The 22,005-nt window shown below is 37.9% G+C and overlaps 1 protein-coding gene across 4 annotated transcripts in view; it reads left to right on the plus strand.

Annotated features, from left to right (window-relative positions):
* Window positions 1-3,294: 3,294 nt before the first annotated feature.
* The window catches only part of DDX46 (DEAD-box helicase 46), a 74,496-nt gene continuing 55,785 nt past the window's right edge, over window positions 3,295-22,005 (plus strand). For 3 of the 4 annotated variants that reach the window (XR_010319341.1, XM_010590738.3, XM_003404501.4), the window contains exons 1-11: window positions 3,296-3,532; window positions 4,968-5,156; window positions 6,722-6,865; window positions 12,915-13,011; window positions 15,507-15,672; window positions 16,548-16,699; window positions 17,817-17,930; window positions 18,801-18,966; window positions 19,676-19,796; window positions 20,332-20,507; window positions 21,414-21,535. Coding sequence is in view for 3 of the 4 variants with exons in the window: in XM_010590738.3 (XP_010589040.1) it covers window positions 3,516-3,532; window positions 4,968-5,156; window positions 6,722-6,865; window positions 12,915-13,011; window positions 15,507-15,672; window positions 16,548-16,699; window positions 17,817-17,930; window positions 18,801-18,966; window positions 19,676-19,796; window positions 20,332-20,507; window positions 21,414-21,535 (1,464 nt within the window). In the remaining variant the exon portion in view is untranslated. Of the gene's footprint in view, window positions 3,533-4,967; window positions 5,157-6,721; window positions 6,866-12,914; window positions 13,012-15,506; window positions 15,673-16,547; window positions 16,700-17,816; window positions 17,931-18,800; window positions 18,967-19,675; window positions 19,797-20,331; window positions 20,508-21,413; window positions 21,536-22,005 lie in introns of all 4 variants that reach the window. The other variant, XM_023549182.2, reaches the window with a different exon arrangement.

Consider the following 22,005-nt stretch of genomic DNA (forward strand, 5'->3'; position numbering starts at 1 on the left):
GATTCCGGAGGGGTGTATAGCCTGTGTGTGTTGGCTGGCTGGGTCGAGATTGTCCCAGAGGGTCAGGCCGGTGTCCTGTGCTTGTGCTGTCTCAGAAGCCGTGGTCAGTTCCTCTGCTTCCAGTGCAAAGCCCAGCGCCAAGTTTCCCCGGCTGGGAGGACACACTCCAGGCTCCAAAACCAGTCGCTACCTCCCGGTGACTTCTCCTGTCAGCCACGTTGCTGCGCTGCCTGCGTGCACTGGCTGGGCTTCCCCCGAGGTCATTTCTGGGGGCTAGGGCTGCGTCCCGTGTTCGCACCGTCTCAGGATGCCGTGCTCAGCTCCGCTGCGCCCAGTACAAAGCCCAGCGCCAAGGTTTTCTGACTGGGATGCTGGCTCTTGGCTCCGAAAACAGTCTCTGCTTGCTGGTGGTTGCTGGTTCTCTCGTTAGCCGTTGTCAGTGTGCAGCCTGCTTGCGCTGGCTGAGTCTCTGTCACTCAGGTCAACTCTTTAGATCTGTGTTTGACAGTCAAGGCTTGTAGATTGTCATGTATGTGATCTATTCACTTGCTTTTCTGAGTCTTTGTTGCAAGAGGGATCCTAGGTAGCTTCTACCTAGTCAGCCATCTTGGCCCCGCCTCTTGAAATGTTTTTTGATGATGAATGCAATGCCATTCTTCTTCAAGTTGTCATTCCCAGCGTAGTAGACCATATGATTGTTTGGTTCAAAATGGCCAATACCAGTCCATTTCAGCTCACTAATGCCTAGGCTATTGATGTTAATGAGTTCCATTTCATTTTTGACAACTTCTAATTTTCCTAGATTCATACTTCATAATTCCACGTCCTCATTATTAATGGATGTTCGCAGCTGTTTCTTCTCATTTTGAGTCATGTCACATCAGCAAATGAAGGTTCCAAAAGCTTGACTCCATCTACATCATTAAGATCAACTACTTTGAAGAGGCAGCTCTGTCCCTTTCACATTTTGAGTGCTTTCCAACCCGAGGGTCTCATCTTCCAGCACGATATGAGACAATGTTCTGCTCTTATTCAAAGGTTTTCACTGGCTAATTCTTTTGAATTTAGCTGGGTCCTTCTTCCTACTTTGTGTTAGTCTGAAAGCTCAGCTGAAACCTGTATGCCATAAGTGGCCCTGTTGGTGTTGAATACTGGTGGCATAGCTTCCAGCATCATGGTGACATGCAAGCCCCCACCATAGGACAAACTGACAGACATATGGGGGACAATCCACAGTAGCTATTGCCAAAAACTGGGAGTCATCTTTATTCCTCCTTTTCCCTCACAGTATACATTCAGTTTATTACGTAGTGTTTTGAGAGCTGCCTCCAGAATATATCCAAAATCTGACCACTTTTCTCTGTCTTTATAGTTTAAGTCAATAGTGGTTTCCTTTTGCTCTTAGACTGAATCCACACTCCTTACCTTCAGTCCACATCCAAGCAATTGTAAACTGTTTGAACTTACAATGTCTCTGATAACCTGACACTCCTTAGTTTCCATCTTGTCACACAATAGTGCAGGCCTTCCTCATCCTTGTCACGGACTGCCAGACCTTCCAGATTCTTCTCACTGTTGCCGGAGATAAGCACTATGCCACGAAGGAAGAGCAGAAACTCATTTTGGAATCTTACCTGTTGGTGTCTTGTTATTTTTAATCACCTTTATTGAGGTAAAATTTACATACTACAAGGTGCACCAATTTCAAGTGAATGAATTTTTACAAGGGAACATATCGATACAACTGATGCCAGAATTATGATACAGAATGTTTCTGTCATTCTTAGGTGTAAGAAAGTATAATAGCCCAGACTCATAAAGCAAGGGACTCTTCCTTAGGGACTCTATTACAGTTTTCTACAGAAACAACTGTTAGTAACAGGTCAGTTTCCTCTAGGCCAGTCATCTTCAACCTTGACTGTACTTTATAATCAACTGTGAAGCTTAAACATTCCCAACGCACAAGAAGCAACTTGGACCAATTACATCAAAATATTGGGATGGATCCCCGGCATCCACACTTTTAAAAAATCTTCTTAGTGCAGCAAATGTTGAGAACCTTTATCATCTTTTGCTAATGTACTTTTCAGCATCTTCTCCTTCAGATCTCACCTCATAGAACACTTCTAAGACATAGGTCCCCAGGTTTCGGAAAATTCCACCACCTGAAGCAGCTTGCTGGCATGCCCATAACCTTACATTAAAATCCTGGTTCCCCTCTTCTTAACAGCTACCCCAAACTAGAAGAGATTGGTGGAAACTGGTTTAGGAGCCATGTTGACATTCAGGATAATCTTTTAGACCCCATACATACTAACTCCTCTGGATGGAGTTTAACCGCCATTTTCTGACGATGCCATGGATGAAGTTACATGCAAACCCCATTGTGCTAGCATAGTATGATTAAAAATGTTGTTGATAGAACTTGTATGAGCTTCCTACTTGTAACCCCCTGAAAAATAACCCTCCCCTCGCCCTCGCTGAGCAGTCTCCGTGGCAGCAACCTGACTCTTCCTTTCCTTGAGCAACCAAATAAAGGCTCCTTTCTACTCTTTCACTTTGGCCTCTCTTTATTGGCTGAGGTGAGTGGTGACAAGCAGAACCTGGGGCTTCTACCGTGCACAATTTCCACAGAGAATTCTTTCCCTGAATCTCTCTTCTATATTAGGTCTTTCCTTGCTGTTACTACCTTTGCTTGTGTTTTTAGTAATGTCTGTTGCCCCACTAGACCATAAGCTCTCCATGTCTGGCACATAATAATACATGTAAATAAATGAATGCATGTGTAAATGGGAAACCCTGGTGGCGTAGTGGTTATGTACTACAGCTGCTAACCAAGAGGTCGGCAGTTGGAATCCGCCAGGCGCTCCTTGGAAACTGTGTGGGACAGTTCTACCCTGTCCTATAGGGTTGCTATGAGTCGGAATCGACTCGACGGCAGTGGGTTTGGTTTTTTGGTTTATGTATAAATGAATGATTGTAACATTGTTTTAAAAAAACCCAGGGCCGTCGAGTCGATTCTGACTCATAGCGACCCTATAACATTGTTTAGCGTGCAGTAAAAACGGGACGATGCAGGACCCGGCAGTGTTCTGTTCTGTTGTAAATAGGGTCGCTATGGGACCTGGGTGTCAGGGACTATGTAGGGAAAACCCAGCCCAGCCATTTCTTTTCGGCGCAGCCGGTGCTGTCCCGCCTCCAAGCGAGAGGCGGCGCTGTGGAGATGCAGCAGTTTCCGGCCGGCTTTTCCTTTCCTTCTGCCGCCGGCGCCGGAACTTCCTGCTTTCGTTGGCCGCTCTGGGATGGCCGCCCCCACAGTAGCTGTTGCTATCTCTTAGTGGTGCCGGAACTTCCTGCTTTCGTTGGCCGCGCTGGGATGGCCGCCACCATAGTAGCTGTTGCTAGCTCTTAGTGGTGGCCCTTGCCCGGCTCGCCGACGGCAGTGCAGCTAGCCCTTTTGTTCTCTTCTCCATCGCGCTGTCCCGAAGGGCGTCGGCTTTCCCGCAGCGAGCAGTATGGGCCGGGAGTCACGGTGAGGCAACGCGCCCAGCGGGGGTGCGGGCGAGTGGCTTCTCCTTCGATGGAGGGAAGAGGCGGGAGTTGAGGTGGCCAAGGGGCCAGGTCTGGTCCAGCGCGGCCCCACGTGCGGCCGGCGCGGTCCCGCGGCTGCTGGTGGGGCTCGGGGCCCTCGGCTGAGGGAATGGCTGTACTTGATCTGGCTACGGGCACAGGAGTCTCCTGCATTATCGTCAGCCGATTCGAGCCCCTGGAACGGGAACAGCCCTCCCGGGTCGACTATGATTGAGCGCCACTTTCACGCAACCAACCCTGATCATTTCAGTCAGTAATGATCCCTACTGCTTAGGGTTTGCAACATTTCCTAAGCGCCCTTCAGTCTGTATATTCGTTCTTTGTGCGTGTGTGATATTTTCCAAGTCAGTTGAAAGGAGCATGTGCACATTTTTACATAACCTACAACACCGTATAAGACTAAGCTTTAATTGAGCCACAATAAGTACATGTTACATGGGCATTTATTCTGAAAATAGGTTTCATATTTCTCTGTTACCTGGTTTCAAACTTTTTGAAACCGAAGATTGAGAGATCTTGTTAGGACTGTGAGATCTCTTCAGAACTTTAGATTGTTCATAACTGGTTCAGCACCTTGAGATTTTTATCTTAAAGATGACTGTTTGCAATGTGTTTAGCAGTGATTGAAAGAGCTTTTATTTCTAGGGACCATGAGGAGTTTTTTTAAAAATGTTAACTGTACTTTATTGGGGTATAATTATCATTCAGGGAAATATACAAAGCTTAAGGGTAGAGCTTGATGAAATTTAGCAAATATATAAACCATGTAATCATCGCCTGGGTAAGAACAATGTCACTCTGGCCGCCTTGACTTTTTTGCTATTCCTTGAGCACACCAATTAAGCTTCCTCTTCAGGATCTTTGCGCTTACAGTGCCTTTTGCTTTGAAAGTTCTTCTGCCATATATCTGTATGGTTCCTCCTGTTACTTCCTTCAAAGCCTGCATAACAAATGTTACTTTATTATGGAGGCCTTCCGTAACCACCTGATTTAAAATTGCAAACCTCTCAAGTCACATTATCTTTCCTTTTCCTTTACTCCGATCTATTTTTCTTCATAGCAACACTTGACATATTGTACGTTTATTTCTTTACGTGTCTATTAACTCTTCCTCCACCAAATATAAGCTGCCTGTAGCCCAAAGGCAGAGGCTTGGTCTGTTTTCTTCACTTTCCTTGCTTCTCTTTCAACAGTTTTCCTCCTCTCAACATGTGATGTAGCAAAAAGGTTCATTCTTTACCCCCAGTTTAAAAAAGGATTGTGAAAAGAATCCTTTCAGTTTTTAATATGTCTGCTGCTATTTTGGAGGGAAATGTAATAAAATAAAACAGACTCTGTGTGAGCTAAGCTTAATATTTGAAGTAATAATATTCTAGCCACTATCGGAAGCGATCAGCATCACGTGGACGCTCTGGAAGTCGATCTAGAAGTCGTTCTCCCTCTGACAAAAGAAGTAAACGTGGAGATGACAGACGGTCTAGAAGTAGAGATAGAGATAGAAGGAGAGAGAGATCTCGTAGCAGGGATAAAAGAAGATCTCGGTCAAGAGACAGGAAGCGTCTGAGGTAAGACATAAATCTCTAAAAAACTGATGATAAATTAAGCTTCTCCAAAAGTGTGTTTTGGGCTAGAATTTAGTAGCTCCTTTGTAGACCCTCTGCTTTAACCCCAGGTTATTTGATTAGACATAGAAGTAATTCAGCTAGACCAAAAATTCTCAGACAGTATTTTAAGTTTGGAAACATCAGGCTGTCTCCTCTCACCCAGAGAGAGCCCTTAAAGGCCCCTGAGAGAGGGGGAAAAAAAAAAATAAGGAGAAGGTAAGGTAATATGACTAGAGGATTCAATTTTAATTATATCCCAGCAGAACTGGAAACTGTTCAGAGCAGCCACTAAACCAGGCAGGAGAAAGAAACAGAGGGCAGAGCCATTTCCAAACCCTGCTTGTTATCTTAAAACATTTTAAATAACTCTTAGATTTAAACCAAAGAATGCCTTAATTTTAATTGTCCTTTTACTTGTTGACATGCTCGCTGGCACCAGTTAAGCAGCCTTAAATTTTTCTAGAAGTGAACATCAGTTTAAGTAAAAGTACTCTACCCTACACCAAAGATAACTTTTCTAAAACAGTTTCTCATTAAATCAGAAGGGAAAAAAAGGGAAGTTTGTACAGGTGCTATGAACTAATGACAGAAAGAACCTTGACTTTATCTTTTTCAAACATTTGGAGAAGAGAGTGCAAAGGTAGTACATGGCACTTAGGGAAAATATTCACCCGTGAGAACGTGGTTAATGCTAACTAATTCAGTTTTATATTTGGTCCCAGGAACAGTGTCATACAGTTCAGTCAAGTACACATTACGTGAAATTGATCATTTAAGATTTGATTTTTGACTTCCTTCTGTGAAGGTTGAATAATGAGATTTTAGGTAAAGAAGAATTTTGAGATGATATAGCGAAGTCATGGTATTTTATAGATGAGGAAGCCAGTACCCAGAGAGATAGCAGAGTCTGCCCTATGTCATGTCGCTAGTTAGTAGCAATGGGTTTTTAAATCTTCAGATCAAGTAGCCCTGGTGGTGGAATGGTTAAGTGCTTGGCTACTAACTGAAAGGTTGCAGTTTGAACCTACGAGCTGCTCCGCGGGAGGAAAGACCTGACAATTTGCTCCTGTAAAGATTATAGCGTAGGAAACCTTATGGGGCAGTTCTACTCTGTCCTATAGGGTCACTATGATTCAAAATCGACAGCACACAACAACAACAATGACAATCTTTAGATCAGTGATCTTACCCCAGCTCCATCCTGCCCATCCTTAGGTTTAGGCTGTCTTTGAAAATTATATTTTTTACTCTAGGCTTTAAAGGCTTTAGATTTTAAATAGCTATTATTATAGATATGTTATTAATTTTTTTCAATAAACATTTTTTAAACTTAGTATTCTCATTTTTTCACTGACCACTTGTAAGAATTGTCTTGTTCCTTATTTAGCTGATGTGACAATTAGTTGAAACCTCTGCCTTTAATAATGGTAATAATTAAGAAGCTTCTTTCATCATGGTACAGAATCATGATTTGAAATAATAGCTTCATTTGGTCACAGAATAAATGAAAGATACCTTCCTTTCAGGCGTTCCAGAAGTAGAGAGAGAGACAGAAGCCGAGAGCGACGAAGATCTCGCAGTCGAGACAGGAGACGCTCGAGAAGCAGAAGCCGGGGCCGGCGATCCAGATCCTCCAGTCCTGGCAATAAAAGCAAGAAAGCCGAGAATAGGTAATGTTATCATCAGGCTGTACCTGTCACACAGGTCAGGAACTGGCTCTTTTTTTAATTTATCCTTATAAATACTGAATTTGGGTCCTACCATGACCTGTTGGCTGAATGTTATTTCAGTAGGTTATAAAGTTTATAATTCAATTGGAAAATACTACATTTCATCAGTTGTTTTTTTTTAAAAGCTATATTGAGGTATAATTTACATACCGTACAGTTCACCCATTTAAAGTGTACAGTGGCTTTTGGTATGTTCAAATATGTGCAGTCATCATAGTCAGTTTTAGAACAGTTTCAAAAAGAAACTCTGTACCTTTTAGCTGTCTTCTCAATCCACTACACCCTCCCCGCCCCCCCGCCCCGCCTAAGCAATCATGAATCTACTTTTTGTCTATAGATTTCCCTATTCTGGAATTTCTTAGGAATGGAATCATGTGGTATGTGGTCTTTTGTGATTGGCTTCTTTCCCTTAGCATAATGTTTTCAAGGTTCATCCACATTGTAGGCTGTGTCAGTACTTCATTGCTTTTTATGGACTAGTAAGATTCCATTGTATGGATAGACATTTGGATTCTTTCTTCCTTTTGGTTATTACAAATAATGCTGCTATAAACATTCATGCACAAGTTTATGTGTTGACATATGTGTTGACTTTTTTTGAGTATATACCTAGGAGTGGAATTGCTGGGTCGTATGGTAACGCTGTTTAATCATTTGAGGAACTGCCAGAGTGTTTTCCAAAGTGGTACCATTTTACATTGCCACCTGCAGGGGTTCTAATTTCTCCACATCCTTGCCAACACTTGTTATCTGACTTTTTGATTCTCCCCATCCTGGTTGGTATGTGGTGATATTTCACTGTGATTTTGATTTGTGTTTCCTTGATGACTAATGATCTATGTGTTTATTGGGTATTCATATACCTTCTTTAGAGAAATGTCTTCAGAGTTTTTGCCTATTTTGTATTTGAGTTATTTGTTATTTTTTAAATTGAAATGCAGTGGTTTTTTGAATATTCTAGATAAAGTCCATTGTACAATATACGATTTACAAATATTTTCTCCTGTGAGTTGTCTTTTCACTTTCTTGATAATGTCCTTTCAAGCATAAATATTTTTTATTTTGATGAAGTCCAATTTATCTATCTTCTGGTGTCTTATCTAAGAATCCATTGTCAAATCCGGGGTCATGAAGATTTACCCCTATGTTTTCTTCTGAGAGTTTTAGAGTTTTTGATCGTGCATTTAGGTCTTTGATCCATTTGGAATTAATTTTTATATATGGTGTGAGGTGAGGGTCCAGCTTCATTCTTTGCATGTGACTATCCAGTTGTCCCAACATCATTTGTTGAAAAAACGCTTCTTTCCCCATTGAGTGGTCTTGGCATCCTTGTTGAAAATCAGTTGACCATAGATGTATAGGTTGATTTCTGGACTCTTAATTTTGTTCCATTGATCTATATGTCTCTTCTTGTGCTAGTACCACACTGTCTTTATTACCATTGCTTTGTAGTAAGTTTTGAAACCAGGATGTGTAAGTCCTCCTATTTTATTCTTTTTCAGAGTTATTTTGGCTATTCTGGATCCCTTGCAACTCCATGTGAATCTTAGAATCAGCTTGTCAGTTTCTACAAAGAAGTCAGCTGGATTTCAGATAGGGATTGCATTGAATCTGTAGATGAGTTTGGGGAATATTGCCATCTTAACAATATTAAGTCCTGGATCCATAAACATGGAATATTTTTCTATTTATTTAGAGCTTTAATTTCTTTAAAAAATGTTTTGTAGTTTTCAGAGTGTAAGTTTTACACTTCTGTTGTTAAATTTGTTCCTAAGTATTTTATTCAGTTTGATGCTCTTGTAAATGGAGTTGTTTTCTCAATTTCATTTTTGGATTCTTCATTGCAAGTGTATGAGAATACAACTGTCTTTACACATTGGGCTTGTATATCTTGTATCCTGCAACCTCGCTGAACTTGTTTATTAGCTCTAATAGTTTTTTAGTGAATTTTATGATTTTTAATGTAACAAAATTGTGTCATCTGTGATTAAGGTAACTTCTTTCTTTCTAATCAGGATGCCTTCTATTTGCTTCTCTTGCCTAATTTCACTGAATAGAATTTCCAGTACAATGTTAAATAAATGGATGAATGTTTAATAAATAGAAGTGGGGAAGGTAGACATCCTTGTCTTGTTCCCGGTTTTAGGGGGAAAGCATTTGTTCTTTCCCCGTTAAGTATGATTTACATGTGGATTTTTTGTAGATGCTTTTAATCAGGTTGAGGAAGTTCCCTTGTAGTTTTTTGTTTTTAGTTAATTCTCAGTATTTACTGACTAAATGAGTGAACAAATGAAGTCACAGTCTAAGAGTACGTGAAAGTAAAGCAGTGCAAATTATTTGTAGAACAAAAATAAAAATTTAATGATTTTGGAAAATTACTTAGAATCTTGTTTTCAGAGGCATTCTCTCACTTTTTATTTTGAAATACTTTTTTTTTAAATTGTGGTAAAAATATATATAATGCAGCATTTGCCAGTTCAGCAGTCTTTACATGTACAATTCAATGACACTGACCATGTTCGTGCTGTTGTGCCGCTACCACCACCATCCCTTTTCAAATCGTTCCACCATCATTAACAGAAACTGAGTGTCCCCAGAGCAATAACTCTGCCTTTCCCTCTCCCCTTTACCCCTGGTAACCACTAACAAATTTTGGTCTCTATACCTTTGCTTTTTCATGTAAGTGCGATCATAGAGTATTTGTCCTTTTTGTAACTTATTTCACTCAGCATTCTTATATGTACACTGTACTATAGGTGTGTATGAGTTTCTCTAGGGTATGTACCTAGGAGTGAAATTGCTGGGCCATAGAATATAAAAAATATACATAGCTACAATTTTAGTAGGTAATCCTAAATTCTTTTCCAGAGACCTTGTACTAATTTATACTCCAGTCAGCAGTGTATGAGAATTGTGTTGTTCCATGCTGTAGCCAATATTTGGTATTGTCAGTCCGTTTAATTTTTGCCAGTCAGGTAGATGTGTAATACTAGTATTATTGCATTTTCCTAGTTACTAATGAGATTGAACACCTCTTTATATGTTCATTGGCTATTTGGATTTTCTGTTTTCTAAAGTACATGTTCAAGTCTTATGCTTACTTTCCTGCTGATGGTTTCGGTCTTCAAAAATTAATATATAGGAGTTTTTGTTTTTAATATTCTGGATATATGCTTCTTTCACATATATGAGTGGCAAAAATATTCTACTCCTGTGGTTTGCCTTTTTACTCTCTGTAACAGTACTTTCGATGAACAGATACTTAAAGAAGAAACATTTCTCAGTTCATTTTGTGAATATTAAAACATGATAAGGGCAGCATGAGAAAAAAATAGGCTATACTTACTCATAAACATAAAGTTTAGAATTCTGAATCCAGCAATTTTAAAAAAAGATAATATACCATCAACAAATTGTGTTTGTTTTAGGAATGGAAAGAGCCGAGGAGAAAAGTCATAGATTCAGGAAAAAATATTTTTATTAAATTTAACATACATTCATGTTTAAAAGTTGTCAGCATTTTTGAAATAGGTGGTGGTAATGGTTACAAAACATGACATGAATTGTACACTTAAAAATGTTTAGAATGGAAAAAAAAAATTTGCCTAGAAGATATTTGACAAACTGATTTGCAGATATTAAGACTAGTCAAAAAATTATAGATGTTAAGACAGTGTGGTAATAGTACAGGGATAGACAAATAGAGTAGTGGAACTCAAAGAAATTTATGCATTTTGATAAGTGACAGTGGTGATACTGCAGTAAGTGGGAAAAAGTTTTTCAAAAAATAGTGCTAGGCAAACAGCCATCTAAGATGCATCATATGGTCTCAACCCACCTGGATTAAAGGAGAATGAAGAACACCAAGGACAAAAAGGCGATTACGAGCCTAAGAGACAGAAAGGGCCACATGAACCAGAGACTACATTATCCTGAGACCAGAAGAACTAGATGATGCCCGGCTACAACCGATGACTGCCCTGACAGGGAACACAACAGAGAACCCCTGAGGGAGTAGGAGAGCAGTGTGATGCAGACCTCAGATTCTCATAAAAAGACCAGACTTAATGGTCTGACTGAGACTAGAAGGACGCCGGTGGTCATGGCCCCCAGACCTTCTGTTGCCCCAGGACAGGAACCATTCCTGAAGCCAACTCTTCAGACAGGGATTGGACCGGACATTGGGTTGGAGAGGGATGTTGGCGAGGAGTGAGCTTCTTGGATCAGGTGGACACTTGAGACTATGTTGGCATCTCCTGCCTGGAGGGGAGATGAGAAGGTGGAGTGGGTTAGAAGCTGATGAAATGGACATGAAAAGAGAGAGTGGAGGGAGAGAGCGGGCTGTCTCATTAGGGGGAGAGTAATTGGGAGTGTGTAGCAAGGTGTATATGGGTTTTTGTGTGAGAGACTGACTTGATTTGTAAACTTTCACTTCAAGTACAATAAAAATTATTAAAAAAAAAAATAGTGCTAGGGAGTAGCCAAAAGATGGAAACAACTTAAGGGTCCATCAATGGATAAATGGATAAACAAAATGTTAGTACATATAATGGAATACTACCAGCCAAAAAGAGAAATGAAGTCTTGACCTGTGCTACAAGATGGATGAACCTTGAAAATCTTACTCTCAGAGAAATAAGTCAGTCACAAAAAGGACAATATTGTATGACTTCACTTTCATGAAATAACAGGAATAGGCAAATATATAGAGACCAAAGTTTATTAGTAGTTACCAGGGGTTAGAGAGAGGAGGGAAGAGGCAGGCATTTTTTAGGAAGCAGTGAGTGTTTGTTTATGGAAATTTGGCAACGATTATCCGTGATGGTTGCAAAACATGATTAATGTAACTAATATCACTAAACTGTACATTTGAAATGAACTGGCACATGTTGTGTTACATATTTTTATAACAATAGCAAAATGATAATGCTGGGAAATTTTGCTATTCTATGGAGAAAAGTTTAATGAGACTGCCTATCTCAGACTGGAAACCCTGGTGGCATAGTGGTTAAGTGCTACAGCTGCTAACTAAAGGGTTGGCAGTTCGAATCCACCAGGCGCTCCTTGGAAACTCTATGGGGCAGTTTTACTCTGTCCTGTAGGGTCGCTATGAGTCGGAATCGACTTGATGGCACTGGGTTTGGTTTTGGTTTTATCTCAGACTACACAAAAAAGCAATCCCAGGTGGATTAACGTCCTAACTGAGTGGCAAAAGTGTACAACTTTTAGAAGCTGATACTAGAAAATATCCTCTTTAGTTGTGGTTATCTTATCAAATCTGGAAGGATTTCTAATATACTAAAGAAAGCACAGATGATACCAGGAATGGGGGGTGGGGCGGTGAAAGGGAAGTTTGCTTAAGGGGCATTAAGGTTATGTTAATAGTTGTGGAGCGATTTGGAAAAGGATAGCAAGAATGGGTGCAGTACTTGAAGAATATAATCAGTGTTACTGAATTGTGCATGTAGAAATTGTTGAAGTGCTGTGATTTGTTAAGTGTATTTTTACCACAATAAAATTTTTAAAGAAGCATAGACCGTGAAGGGGGGAAAGAAAGATTAATGATTATATTGAACTTAAGAAATTTTATTAGTTGTCAGATATCATAAGTAGAGTGAAAATAGAAGCTTATTGGGATTTTAAGTTATCTATCTTTAAATTATCTTGCGGAATATTAAGATCTTGGTGTATTTCTCCATTAATGTTTTACCTCTCATTTAAAATTTGTAATTATCTTTAAATGGTATATCTACTTTTTTCTTCTTGTGTGAATTTCCATTTAATAGTGTTTGTAGTTTGTGTCTTTGAGATTCTTTTGTTATATTTTCAAGGTATTTAGTAATGGAATTTTAAAATGCAATCTAGTCTTAGAAGTTTATTCTTACCTAAAAGAGTGAAATAGAACTCTATAGAAGTATTTTTAAATAAATGTTTACACAAATAGATGATCTCTTTTTTCTCTTCTGTCTCTTTTATCTTTTTTTGGTAGATCTAGGTCCAAAGAAAAAACAGATGGTGGAGAAAGTTCTAAAGAGAAGAAAAAAGACAAAGATGACAAGGAGGATGAAAAAGAAAAAGATGCTGGTGTATGTTTACTAACTTATAAATAACATATATCAAACTTGTTTCTAGAATGACAAATTCTTGTTCTTTATTAATGTAATACGTTTTACTTTTGGATGAATGATAACAAAGATGTAAAGAAACAGAAAGATAAAATAATAGCTACTCATGAAAAAATTTCTCAGAAAGGTTACATACGCATTAACTGTTTTTACTTACAAAATATGATCATACCCATATGCATTATTGTGTACCTTGGTTTTCGTTCGTTTTTAAAATTATGGATTTTATCAATGTGTGTTTCTTAGTAATAAACAGCAATATACATACCATCTAGCTTAAGATATAGAGTATCTTGCTGTTTCCCTTGTTATATTTTGGATATCTTTCTGTATCTGCATACACAGATACAGCTTACAGTGTTCTGTTGAAAAGAGATAGAGAGATCATTGTTGATGATATTTAGGTTGGATATTTAGGTTGTTTCTAGTCTGCAATTATAAATGTTGTTGCAGTCATCTATATAAACGGGTCTCTTGTGAATATAAACCAGAAACCAGAAACCTGGATTCTGACTTTGGCCACTATGTTGTTGTTTTTGTTGTGTGCCTTCAAGTTGATTCGACTCATTGTGACCCTATAGGACAGAGTAGAACTGCCCCGTAGGGTTTCCCAGGCTGTAATCTTTACAGAAGCAGACTGCTACATCTTTCTCACGCAGAGCGGCTGGTGGGCTTGAACCCCCAGCCTTTCAGTTAGCAGCTGAGCACTTAACCACTGTGCTGCCAGGGCTATACCAAAAAAATAAAACCAAACCGGTTACTTTTGAGTCGATTCCGACTCATAGTGACCCTATAGGACAGAGTAGAACTGCCCTATAGGGTTCCCAAGGAGCGGCTGGTGGATTTCAACTGCCAACCTTTTGGTTAGCAGCCAGGCTCTAAACCACTGCACCACAGGGCTCCAGGGATCATATACCCAAAACGCAGTGCTGTCGAGTCGATTCTGACTCATATATACCAGGGATCATATATAGTAGAGGGTAAATTGTTGTCAGTGAAATAGCTTTGTCAGTGAGTATGGGTATTTAAGATTTTGATAGATATTATCAAATTGACCTCCAACAGATTCGTACTAGTTTAGACTTCAGAGCTTAGACACATGAGGGTGTCCGTTTCCCCTCATCGTTTCCAACGTGACAGTTTCAAATTTTAATTTAACTAGTCTGTTTAGAGGTAAATGGTACTTGAGTTACATTTCTTTAAGTATGAGTGAATAAATAATGTGAACATATATAAATTTATAAGAAATAATACATTTTCTTAAATTTATTGACTACACTTTGAACTGCCTATTTATACCATTTTAAAGTAGTTTTTTTTTTTAATGAGTCTTTTTTAAAGCAACCTGCTTGTTGAGGAGGATAGCTAAGATACAACATGGAAAGTCTAGAGGTCTGGTTTCTGATCAAGTTTCTTTTATTGAGTGACTAGATGTCCTTGAGGAAAGCACAGGGGACTTACTTTAGATGATGGATCTGTTATAAAGGGCATAAATTGAGGAACAAAGCTATTTTTTTTTTTTTTTTTTTTAAAGAAATAAGTTGAAGTTACAAAGATAACCACTTATAGAACACTTGGAAAGTCATATATATTTCTCTATGATCTCAGGTGCCCAAAATACTATCACCATTATAATTTTATATTATGGACGTGATCATGATTTGCTTCCTCCTCTAAAATCTTGATTAAGGCTTTAGAAGGGCTATTTCTAGAAAACTTAGATCTAAAGACTACAAACACCAAAGCTTTTTAATCTTGTTGGTACATAATTTTTATAACTTTCATTAATACATTAGTTTGTAATAGAAAATTGCTTTCATTGGAGGAGTGTGGAGGATTTAAAATTAAGAATAACCATGGAGCTTTCCTTGCTAATTCATTTTGTTTCCACTTTGAGGAAGAAATTAAATTCATGTGTGCATATTTCTGGTAACTAAAATGAGATTAATTTATGGTGTTTGAAATCTATTTTTTGTCTTTCTTAGTTGAAGATGCTTTTTATTTTTTAGCATTGTGACTTTCTTTTGATAATATATTCATGGGTATATTGCCAAAGATGCGTAATCTACTAAATGGTCTACATTTAGGAATGTGTATGCATGTATATACACACATATATATACACACACGCACACATATACACGCATACATATATACGCACACATACACACGCATACATATACGCGCGCATATGTATATGCACGCATATGTTCACACATATATATACACACACATATACATGTACACATCTTTTGTTATTTTCATTTTTATAATTTGAAGTACTTATTTGAATGTCACTAATTTTTTTTTTTTTAATGGGGCAGTTCTACTCTGTCCTATAGGGTCGTTATGAGATGGAATCGACTTGACAGTGCTGGGTTTGGTTTTTTTTTTTAGGAGTAAAATTGTTAGTCCTTGTTTTAATCTTTTTTTGTCTGTCTCTTTTTTTTGTAAAGAATTTTGACCAGAATAAGCTGGAAGAAGAAATGAGAAAGCGAAAAGAAAGAGTAGAAAAATGGCGAGAAGAGCAGCGTAAAAAGGCTATGGAAAATATAGGGGAACTAAAAAAGGAAATTGAAGAGATGAAGCAGGGGAAAAAATGGAGTTTAGAAGATGATGATGGTATCTTTGTTTTTTGGCTTCTATAGCAATTCATGTAGAATATTTTAGAATTACAATTAATAGTTCATATTGAACTTTTCAATCCCCTTTTAATATTTATGTTAAAATTCGAATTATAGAATAAGTGATCAGTAAGGATTGCTGTTTTTACTTTGAAGTGGTGAGTTGGGTGCTTACAAGCCTAGTCAATAACTATATAACTTTTTCACTTCCAGGAAATGAGGATAGTAATAAGGATAAACTTAGGACATGCTTTCATGTCCCTCCTGTGAAGAAAAACATTTTTTCTCCGTGTCTGATTTTGACTTTTGAGAGTTTAGTAAAGTAGAAGATTGTGAAATATTATACAAAATGAGATTTTGCTCTGTTTTCTGTGAAAGCACTGCAGAACGTTTTAAATAGATGAATGAATTGTATCTATAATGGTCATGATGTCTTAGTTATTTAAAAAATATTAGATTGTCTTGAATTAAGAGTGGTATACTATTATTTTTTCTCTCTGTGATAGAAAGGTAATTGAAAGGAAAGATATATTGAAAATGTCATTTAGCAGAGAAAGTTTTTAGTTCTAGCATCGTAACTGTAAAATCTAATACTGAAGCTTTGTTTTTTAGGCACAGTCTTCCTTTTTGCCCCTTTTTAGTTAAATCATTTGCAATTTATTATCTTAATTTATTTTATCTTCTGTTTTTTCAAAAGTAACACATACTTGTTGTAAAAATGTAAAAACTTCCAAGTATGAGAATTTGAACTGCAGCATGGCTGGTGGATGTTTGGGGAATGGGAGTAAAGAGTAGAGTAATGGAGTGTGGTTTGATTGTGGAATCTTTCCTATTGAAATATATGTACAACGGGAGTATATTCTGATATTATAGACGATGAAGATGACCCTGCTGAAGCTGAAAAGGAAGGAAATGAAATGGAGGGTGAGGAGTTAGATCCCTTAGATGCTTACATGGAAGAAGTGAAAGAGGAAGTAAAAAAGTTTAACATGAGAAGTGTAAAAGGTGGTGGTGGTAATGAAAAGGTATGAGATTTTCTCTTTATTTTTAAAGATGTATATTCCCACTTGGATAACATTAATTCAGTGTTGCATTGTCTTACTAGTGACTTGCATGGCTTTATAAAATTAATGTTTTTGTTTCCTCCATCTCAGAAATGTCAATACTTTTTCTAAGTACCAGAGAAACTGGTGGATTTTAGCTGTAAATGGTTTTGTTTAAATAATGACTCCTTTACTACCTTTATCCTTTATTCAGTATGTTTGCTTAGGTGTTGCCTTCTCAGTAAGTCTTCTTCAGATCTCTTTAGTCCTCCCATCTTTTCCACTCCTGATCCGCCTTAACCCTATTCTGTTTTCTTTTTTATAGTGTTTATTACCTTCTCACAAATTATATAAATTAGTTTTTCCTTCTATTTCATTTTTATAGGGGAAGAGTTTGTCTCTTCCCCTGTAAAAATGTAAACAAGAGCAGTGATCTTTACCTTTTGTTTTAATGATGTATTTTTTTGGTGAAAATATATACAACAAAACATACACCAGTTCAACAATTCCTGTGTGTACAATTCAGTGGCATAGGTTGCATTCTTCAAGTTGTGTTAGCTTTCTCAACAACCTTTTCCAGATTTTTCACAATTGTTAACACAAACTCATTGCCCCTCCTAAGCTTTTCATTTATCCTTTTGAGTTGCTGTTGTCATTTTGATCACATGTAGATGATTCTTTAAGAGTATAATGTTTAATACAGATGTTATTTTTTAATTAGGCTAAACTGTTATTTTGCTCACTTCACTTGTTTGTTGATTTTATCTTAAACTCATAGAACAGTGTCTGGCTTGGTAAATGAGTGAAAAGTGCCATTTAGTATTATTTTAAAGATACATAATCACATTTATACATAGTTATATGATGAATTGTGTATACATTAATATTACAATATATAAAGCAATTGTGTTGCATTAAAAAATTTATACATACTAGTAAGGAGAAAAGAGTTTTCATTAGTAAAGCTTTTCATTAAGTTGTTGATAATAACTAAGTTAATTTCTTTGGGTTATAAGTTGTGGCAGTTATCATGCTTCAGCTTGGCATGTAATTAGTGCTCCACTTTTGCAGAATGTTTTATATCTCTTTGTTATTTTAGAAGTCCGGACCAACTGTCACAAAAGTTGTCACTGTTGTAACTACCAAAAAAGCAGTTGTAGATTCTGATAAGAAGAAAGGTGAGCTCATGGAGAATGACCAGGATGCGATGGAGGTGATTCTTTATAAATTTTATCTTTGTTTGTGATATTCTTTTAGACATACTTATTAGAAAGCATTGATAGAAATGTGTTTGTCAGTTTAGCAAAAGACTGTTAGAAGGAATACTTGCTATTCTCAATAGTATTGTAGTTGAAAGTCCGGTTGATAGAGCACTCTGGCCTCTTGCTGTATGCTTACTTTCTGATTTTCCCCTCTCATCAGCATACCTCAGGTACATAATAGAGAGAGAAGAAATGAAGTGACAGAATGAGTTAAATTTCTTACATTAACATGTAAAGATGTAAGAACAATAGATTTTTGTATAGAAACATTATTGAAACCATCTCTGGGGGATTGTAACTATTGGGGTTATAACTTCCTAAAAGGAAAAAGCAAAAAGAAACTAAGAAAAATTCTTCAGGAACTGATACGTTTCTACTAAAAGTGATAGACATTGTTTGAGGTGGGTATGCAATGGTGAGGTTTAAGTTTGCTAGAGCAGCACTGGGAGCCCTGGTGGCCCAGTGGTTAAAGGGCTCTGCTGCCAGCCAGAAGGTTGGTGATTTGAATCCACCAGCTGCTCTGTGGGAGAAAGATGTGGCAGTCTGCTTCCATAAAGATTCACAGCCTTGGAAACCCTATGGGTCAGTTCTACCCTGCCTTGTAGGGTCGCTGAGTCAGTAGAATTGACTCAATGGCAATGGGTTAGAGCAGCACTAAAATCTTTTAAGTCAAGGCATCTGTTTTATGAAGTAAAAAGGTAGAAGCTATAGTTTCTAGGAGAGGAGTGTTTTAAAAGCTAGTAACATTGCTTCCCGTGAAGGGAAAATAGTAATGCACTTAGCTCCTTACTTAGCTTTCTTTTCTTGTTTTTAAACTCTAGTATTCTTCAGAGGAAGAAGAAGTTGATCTTCAGACGGCTCTTACAGGCTATCAGACAAAACAGAGAAAGCTTCTAGAACCAGTTGATCATGGAAAAATTGAATATGAACCATTTAGGAAAAACTTCTATGTTGAAGTTCCAGAACTAGCAAAAATGTCTCAGGAGGGTAAATCTCGATTATTCATTTATTGGTTATAGTGGGAACAGAGGAGGATATACTTCATTTTCCCTGCGGGGCAATGTGGATAGGCCTGTGCGTTGAAGGATAAGCAGGAGGAATTTGCCTGGCTTACCTGGAGAGGCGACAGAGGGAACTAGAAGGTTAGAAGCCTACAGAGTGGGAACTGAATCATTTGCAGAGATTCAGAGCAGTGAGGAATCAGGGTCTTGGAAGTACTAAAAAAAAATTAGTTTGGCTCACGTAATTGAAAGTTTTAGGTTGAAAATGCTCTTCATGTGAGGTTACCGAATAAAATATTTCTGCCAGCTTTTTCCTTCTGGGATTTGAGAGTTGGAACCACTGTAAGCCTGTGTAATACTGGTAGAGTAAGGGTAATGTGAGGAACTCTTGCTTGGAGAACAAATGGTTGTATTTTCTGTTGTACTTTTACTGCACTTGCAATTTAAAACAAAACAAAACCCAAATTATTCAGATTGGAGCGTTTCTTTTTGTCCTTAGTTGGTTGCACCAGCAATTGCTTTCATTGTTTCTCTGAGCTATTCACTGCTTCTTTCTGTAGTTCTTTGATGGAATCATCTTTGATAACGTTAAAAACAAAGAGTTAAAGATTCTTAATCTCGCCATACCTAATTGAAAAATGGAAGGCACCAATAGAACAATATTAAGAGTTTTTAATCTCGGTTTTGTTTTGTAGAGGTGAATGTGTTTCGATTGGAAATGGAGGGCATTACAGTCAAGGGAAAAGGTTGCCCCAAACCGATTAAATCTTGGGTCCAGTGTGGAATTTCCATGAAGATCTTAAATTCCCTCAAAAAGTAAGTGAGTGGTGGTTGTCCGTATTTTTCAGTGTCGTCTTTTTCACTTAGCCCTTTCACACAAATGCTTCCCTGGGTTACATTTTTACTCTAAGATAACAGTTTATCGAGATATAATTTGCATACCATAGAGTTTACCCTTTTAAAGTGTGCAATTCATTGGTTTTTAGTACATTCACAGGGTTGTGAAACTGTCATCACAATCTAACTTTAGAACATTTTCATCATCTCCACAAGAGATCTGTATCCATTAGCAGTCAGTCTTTCCCCTTCTCCTCCACCCTAGGCAACCACTATACTTTCTGTTTGTATACATTTGCCTGTTCTGGACATTTCGTATAAATGGGGTCATACAACAGGTGGTCTCTTGTGACTGGCTTCTTTCACTTAGCTTAATGTTTTCAAGGTTCTTCCACATTGTAGCATGTACCAGTAATTCATTCTTTTTATTGCTGTATTTTGGAAAAGCTTATGGGAGCCTGAGGGCTCAGAGATCTTGATTCTTACCCTATCCTCCTTTGGTTTTCTTTTTAAGACATGGCTATGAAAAGCCCACACCAATCCAGACCCAAGCGATTCCTGCCATAATGTCTGGACGAGACTTGATTGGCATTGCCAAGACAGGAAGTGGAAAGACCATTGCGTTTCTGTTGCCCATGTTTAGACACATCATGGATCAGAGGTCATTAGAAGAAGGAGAGGGACCAATAGGTACAATTCCTTTCATTAAGCTATGTTTTCAGATAACATCTTTGTTGTCAGTTAACCAGAAAGACCTGATACTTTATAATGTTCTTAAGTATGACAATAAAGATGTCTTTATGTACATTTCCTTTATCAATTTGGCACTTTGGGGCTGATTTCCCCTTACCAGCAGGTGGAGTGAGAATCTTCAGAGCTCTGGAGTGACATCTCAGAAGTACAAAAACAGCCTCTCCTGGCACAGCTCAGTTTTTAAACTCTGACTCGGCAGGTAGACTCCTCGTGCATCTATCTGTTTATTTATGTTGAGGTTTGTTCTTAGCCCAGTATCAGTGGATCTATAAACTCAACATGGAAGATAGTAGGGAAGTGTATTTTCCTAGTTTTTTTTCTTTGCCTTAAAAAAGCTATAGTGCCAGTATCTCATTCAGGCTTAGGTCATCAGATTCAGATTTCTTGATTCATTTTGGCAGAGCTTTCTTCTGCAAACATGAGTAGGGTCTTGGAAAGTTCTTCAGCTCCTCACTTGGAAACAGAGGGCGCAGTGTGTTTCACCTGTGTGTACCCCTCAGATCTAGGTTGTTTCTGGAAGCAGCAGTATGGCTTCTGCAGCACAGTGAGTCACTTGATTTTGTTTACTCTGTGATTTGCAGTTGAGAGCTATTTGCGTTTTATTCAACCAAGTATTTTTGAGTGAGGCATGTAACTCATTCATCTTCCTGTAAAATGTTCTTAACATTATCCTTCAGTGCAACCTCTGCTATTAAAAAGCTTTTGAAATAGATTTTTCAGAGATGCAAAAAGCAAATTAGACTAAGAGATCTGAACTTCATTGCAGACCTTAAATTTACACCTTAAAAGCATAGCCTCTCAAGAATTTTGGTGGTTAGGCTTTTAACATATTTATCTTTTCAGCTGTCATCATGACTCCAACTCGAGAACTGGCTTTACAGATTACTAAAGAATGTAAGAAGTTTTCGAAGACCTTGGGACTTAGAGTGGTCTGTGTTTATGGAGGAACAGGAATCAGTGAGCAGGTAGTTAATAAAAGAAATATTCAGTTTTTCTATTCTTTTCTCACATTGAATGGTTTAATCATGTAGAAGAGTAGTTCTTCATTTTAATGTGTTGAGTAGTGGTTGATTCTAAAATTTTAAATTATATGAAGTGTGAAAATATTGTCAAGAATAAATTATGTTAATGCCGTACTTTACAGTTTTTGAATCGTTTGTGCATTAGTACTCTCCCCAGCCATTCCATTCCTCCACTCCCCCCAGCCCTAGGAAGTAATTTCTCCAGTTTATGGATGAGGAAATATTTAGGCAGTTTAGTAAGTTGACCAAGTTGTTGGGGTGACACGTGTGGGAGTTGGCCCTAGAACCAGCTTTTTATGTTTTCTGATCCGTGCTGACATCTTTAAAAGGTGGTGATGAATTGAGTGCATTAGTGTCAGAGCTTCATCCGCATTCTTAAATAATTGTAAAAGCAAGAATCATTTAAACAAAAC

This window comes from Loxodonta africana, chromosome 2 (assembly GCF_030014295.1).
Source record: "Loxodonta africana isolate mLoxAfr1 chromosome 2, mLoxAfr1.hap2, whole genome shotgun sequence".
Lineage (NCBI taxonomy): Eukaryota > Metazoa > Chordata > Mammalia > Proboscidea > Elephantidae > Loxodonta > Loxodonta africana.